This window comes from Bidens hawaiensis, unplaced genomic scaffold (assembly GCF_021521415.1).
Source record: "Bidens hawaiensis isolate Kalapana, Puna unplaced genomic scaffold, B.hawaiensis_p1.1 tig00011858_1, whole genome shotgun sequence".
NCBI lineage: Eukaryota > Viridiplantae > Streptophyta > Magnoliopsida > Asterales > Asteraceae > Bidens > Bidens hawaiensis.
In genome coordinates this window covers 429,330-435,163 of record NW_027491943.1, presented here as the reverse complement: position 1 = coordinate 435,163, position 5,834 = coordinate 429,330, and the positions used below count along the sequence as shown (strand labels likewise).

General features: G+C 35.7%; 1 protein-coding gene across 1 annotated transcript; it reads right to left on the bottom strand.

Annotated features, from left to right (window-relative positions):
- Positions 1-3,202: 3,202 nt before the first annotated feature.
- Positions 3,203-3,910, bottom strand: LOC143539279 (uncharacterized). The gene has a single exon (XM_077032629.1). The coding sequence runs from the start codon at positions 3,908-3,910 to the stop codon at positions 3,203-3,205; it is 708 nt and encodes a 235-aa protein (XP_076888744.1).
- Between the last annotated feature and the right edge of the window lie 1,924 nt (positions 3,911-5,834).

The following is a 5,834-nucleotide window of genomic DNA, read 5'->3' as shown; positions in this document are numbered from 1 at the left end:
TATCCCACACGACACTACACGAGTTGGATGGGTCGGTAACTCGCAGGCAAAACGCACAAACTACCAATAAACGCGAATTTGCGTTGTACCGACCCGTTTGAGTAACCGACAACCAATTCAGGCCCATTAACATAAAAATTTAGTTTTTCACAGCCCGTATAACATACCAAGGCTACAAAATCTGAATTGTTTGTTAATTCCCTCAAATAACGCGCTAAACGCAACAATCAACAAACTAGACAAACAAAATCCTAGTTTTTCTATCTATTTACAATTGATCAATCAAACGAGCTTCTTAGCCCACGATACTAAGGTATAACCCATGTGACATTCCTAGGAAGATGACGGAGCAAAACCTCACTTCAAATAGCCCAGACAAGAACACAATTGAACGTCCACCGGTTAAGCCTAAAACGAACTTATCGATCAATAACTTGTATAACATGCAGGTTTTAGCATGCGAAGATGCATTTAATTACATAGGAAAACCGTGGAAATAAATTATGAAATTTTTACCAGAGTTTAATATATTTCTTAGGCTTTTAAAATTATTTTTGTTATATTTTTCCAATGCACACAAAAATCATAACAATTCCTCCAACACAAATAGGTACGTGCAGCTACTTCAGCGCGTAGCAAAAGTGTGAACTTTCAGAAGTGGAATCAGCCAATTCGGACTTGTCAAAAAAGAGTTATGATGCTGGGAAGACAGACCAGAATCCGTCACCCCACATCAGCTTTGACACCCGTTTGTATAAAATCATAAAAACGATTCAAATCTCGTTCAAAAATTACATATTATACCTTTTTGGAAACTAGACTCAAAGTAGAACATGTTAGAAACAAGAATCAACCAAAAAGAATAAATTTTCATCGAGTTATAAACCGAGCAATAAACGATTATGAATCTGTGAGAAACTGTTTTGATCAAAACTCAACCCTAACATGTTCAACAAAGGGTTTAATGGTGAAAAAGACTTGCAATAATATAATACTAACCTTGAATTAGATGAATATGGATTGATTGTGGCTGGAACAACGAAAAAGAAGATGATGGGGGCTGCTACGATCGTACAGAAGGAAGAGAGAGAGAGGTTAGGGTAAGATATTATACATTTACACTTTGGCCCTTCAACTTCCAAGATGTGATGTCTTGATTCCAAAGGTTTATTAACATGACTTTCGAGAATGACTAGGAGGTCCCTCAAGTTATAAGATTAATGACCGAATATAGTACAAACTCTTCAAACGTTTCTTGCCGTTAAACGAACAAAATGCCGGGTGGTACATACTAAACTAGCCTTCAATTTATAAGAGGTGATGTCTTGAGCAAAAGGACGGATAAATGGACTATTACAACGTATTCCAAGGCTCTAAATTAGAAAGATGAAACCCCGGCTTTTATATAAACATTTATAAATGATCGAGCCGATTAACGAAATTTGCGGGTGACATATCACAATCAGAACTATGATTATCCATCTTTTCAAGTTCAACAAACTCATCATTATCAGACACATTGTTATCATGCAATGGACTTTTAATTTCCACATTCAGTGCCTTTTTCAAACCCTTAGGTTTGTTTAGAATATAAGCATTCAACATTGGTGGAGGCATGGCATGATAATCACCACATGATGTTGTGTTCTCGTTCACATCATCCTTGATTTTAGTTCCAGGCATAATGTGATCAAGAACATAAGATGAAGCAGCATAACTCACTAATTTCAAGTTTACTCTTTATGTCTCAATCTTGAGTGTTTGTAACTCAAGTTTGAGAGCTGCATTCTCATCAATGTGTCTGTTAATGGCAATTTGTTTATCTTCCACAGTATGTTTTAACATTGAAATTGTCTTTTGATTTTGTTGAAAACTTGCCCACAAATTCTTTTCACATTTTTGCAATTTTATATAAGCCCCATTAACCTTATTAAGATCTTACAAAGCTTGATCATAATAGCTTTTCAACTCTTTAATTTCAAGAGTTTTGAAGTCACACTCATTACAAGGTAATTCGCACTTTTCACATACATTTGAGTTTAGAGTTACCTGATGTGCCATGAGTGCATGTTCTGTTGGAGAACATTCTTCACTTCAAGTTTCAGAATCTACATCTGTAAATAAACCTTCAACAAACTCCTCTTTTAACTCAACTGATTCCTCTTTATCTTCTTATCTTTTGACTTCTGAAATCACCTCATCTTCTTCATCTCCAAAGTCAATCTTTCCATAAGGTAATTCTTCACTGTTAAACCAAACCGCAAAAATTTCTATGATATCAGGTGGAAATAATGAAATCAAATAGTCAAAAGGAACCTCATGAATTTTATCATATGTTCGTGGAAGTTCGTCATCTGAAGTCTTCTTATCATCCCCTTGATCAACCTTTTCACATTCCTCATTCTTATCCATACTATTTACCTTTTCAACACAATCATTCACTTTGTCCTCAACCGCTTTAATCACAGTCTCAACATTATTAATAACCTGCTCATCTACCATTTCTGCTACATTTTCTTGAAACACCAAGTTCCAATGGAAACCCTCGTCCATCTGAGCTGTAGCAGTTTTTTGTTGTGAGGTTGACGCTTCTATCGGTTTCTTGCCTTTTGATGATTCTGCCTCAGTTTGATGATAAATTGTCTGTTCTTAGTAATCCCTACCAAAGGGATTTGCAGTATTATCATCCACATTTCTGCTTGTACACTCCCTCTTGAAGTGTCATGTTTCTTTGCACCTAAAGCATCTCACTTTAGATTTATTAAAACCCAACTTTGATGTTGATCCATCTAGCACATTTCTTCCGGTTATCTCCTAGAACCTTTAAGCCCTTCTAATCACACTTTCCATGCACCACCGTATATCAATCATTTCCATTTCTTCTGGATCAATCTGGTCGTAGTCTTCTTTTGTCATATTTTAATTTCCAATACGACCTGCAACCAGACACTCGTATGATTCTAAAACTGATCCAAGGAATGCCATATGTTCCTTTACAGTATCAGTGGTTAAGTTTCCTGTATTCTTCAGATTTATAGCAATGTTGCACTGTAAAATATTAGGATCTTGTGTGATAGATGCTTCAGATACTGAAATCGTTCATGGAATCATTCCAAAATAACTGCTACTGTAATGTGGTGTAGCAGTAACATTGGAAACACAAGCTTGTCCAGTTGGCTCAGCACAAAAAGATGTGGGAATCTTAGGATTTTAAGAAGTAGCAGATTGTGAACCTTTGAAATACAACCCAACATCTTGTGAAACTGCTGTTGATTTCATCTTCATTTTTTTTTCTAAGCTCTAATTCGTGTGCCTCAAGCTTTTCAATAAATCTAACAAGGTTCAATCGGGCATATGCAACAGGATTTGACTGTTGGATCATTATGAAAGTGCCCCATTCTTCAGGAAGTGCGTCAGCCAGCTTATCAATGTACTCATAATCAGGCTTGTCAATGCCTAATCTTTTCATTTCATTCACCAAGTGGCAATATCTCTCAACCAACTGTGCAAAAGTTTCCCCGTTAACTTGAGTAAAGATATCAAACTCTTTCTTCAGCAGTGCCATCTTGCTTTTCCTCATATCAGGGTTTCCTCTATCCTTGTTTAGTAGAGCATGCCAAATTGAGTAGCACGAGCCATTGTGTTGTAGTAACTGAAAAATTTCAGCTTTAATGACTTGTTGAAACAAATTCAACATCTTCTTTTCTCTTAAGAACTGATTTCTTTCACCTTCAGCAATTTGTGACAACCTGTAATTGCTCTCATTCTCATTCTTCGGAATAACGTATTCTTCCTCAACAGCCGTCCACGTTTCGTAGTTCAAATCTTGTAAGTATGTTTCAAACTTGTAAGCCATAGACGGATAATCTTCTATACGAAGAAGCTTAGGTGGCTTGTTTGATGTTCCCATTTCATTCTCGAGATTAATGCTCTGAAGTAATGCAGAAGGCTAGGACACAAACGCACTAACGTTTTCCATTTTGGTCAAAGAAGGTCAACGTATATGTTTGTTAACGGATAAGTATAGGTCAACGTATAAGATGTGGTCAACGTATATGTATACACACGTATATGTTTTTCACCTTACAACATATACGACGTAGATGTTATACGCCGGATATGTTATACGTGAATAACATATGCGTTTATATGACATATCCGCTAAAAGAAATCTTTTTGGAATTTTGGCAATTTGGAGGTTCAAATGATGTAGGACTTGAGTGTAAACCTGAATGATTTGGCACGGATAGGTAAGGAATATCTTGTGAAAAATTGACAGACTTTTGAAAACACCTTGAAAACATGTGATGTTCAAGCTAGTAACGAGCCATAAATCTCTGATACCACTTGTAAGAGGATGTCGTGCTGATGTATACAACAATTAGGATCTTAGATGTTACAGCTTGTATCTCAATGTGCGGAATCCATTGAGAGTGAACAAAACAAGTAAACATTAAGCATATTCTTTATTGATAACTTCAAAGATTACAAGATATGACTTTGTAGCAACTTTCTCTCTCTACTCTGTCACTTTAACATTCACCAAATGTCTGCATAATAACGCATAAGTCCCTTATTTATAGGAATCATGAACAAGCTCATCTAGTCCATATATGATATACAACGTATATCATATACGCCGTATATGATATGCGTTGATTTGAAAAATTATGCGTTGAGTAACAAACTTAAACTATACATTTGACATTTTAGCCCTATACAATCATATCTAGTACATCAAGTAGAAATAGACATTATGTCCTAACACAATCGTTTTAAATACCCGTACTTTCCAATGTTTAACTTTATTCCTTCATCTTAAGGCTCTCTTTTTTTTACAATTGTTCCATACTCTGAGTCAAGGAAAGTGTAATTTTCTCATGTGTTTTTGATTGTTAGGAAGTGTATGTTATAACCTTGTTTCTCTGCATTAGTACACATTTTAATTCTTCTCGGATGTATCACATAGATTACAAGATCATCAGTCCCTTCTTGGAGATTTAGCATTGGGTTTGACAAAGTTTCTATTTTAACGATTAAAAGTCATTTCTTGTTCTCTTTCCTAATCATATATTCAATTTTCTTGGGTTGAAAGGGTTAAAGATTGGGGTTAAACTGGAAAGTGTACAATGAAGCGCTGATAACACTCAGCTAGTTCCAAAATTTGGCGAATTTCTTTTGTTGACTATAGCGTTTATCAGTTTTGCTCGGGTGTATGTAAATTCCGTGTCACCTAATAACGTGTTCGAAAAAATCATATTTCTTTTAGCTAAAATTCATACTTGGATAATTCTTCCTGCCTCAACGCCTCCAAGATTGATCATAATTGTTGTTCAGGTTCCTTTTCAGTTTTCGAATACATCAAGATATTATTATTAACGTTATAATGAATTTGTCACGTTACGGTTTACAACTCGGTTCGGGTGATCCATGAAAATTGCGGGTGTATTAATCTATCCGAAGGCATAACTAAGGGTTCATAGTAATCATACCAAGCTCAAAATGCTGTTTTAGAAAAAATTTCGGTTGCATTTTAACTTGAAGATAGCCAGATCAAAGATCAATTTTCGAAAAGTAATTTGCCCCTTGGAGTTGGTTGAGCCAGTCGCCTAATTATGGGAGAGGATATTGATTTTTGATGACAATTTGTGTGTTCTTTAGTAATCGACGCACATCCTAGGCTTTCATCTTTCTTCTTTTAACAACAGCTCCGGTGCTCGCTAATGATGATAGTTAGGTTCCAAGGTCCTTGTCTAATAATTCTTGTAGTTGTGTAATTAGTTCTACATTTCAGAGAATGCTAGGTGATAAGGTGCCTTGGTAATAGGAGTTGC

Excerpts from the sequence above, each read along its gene's own strand:
- LOC143539279 (XM_077032629.1), bottom strand. The coding sequence starts at position 3,910 with ATGGGAACATCAAACAAGCCACCTAAGCTTCTTCGTATAGAAGATTAT.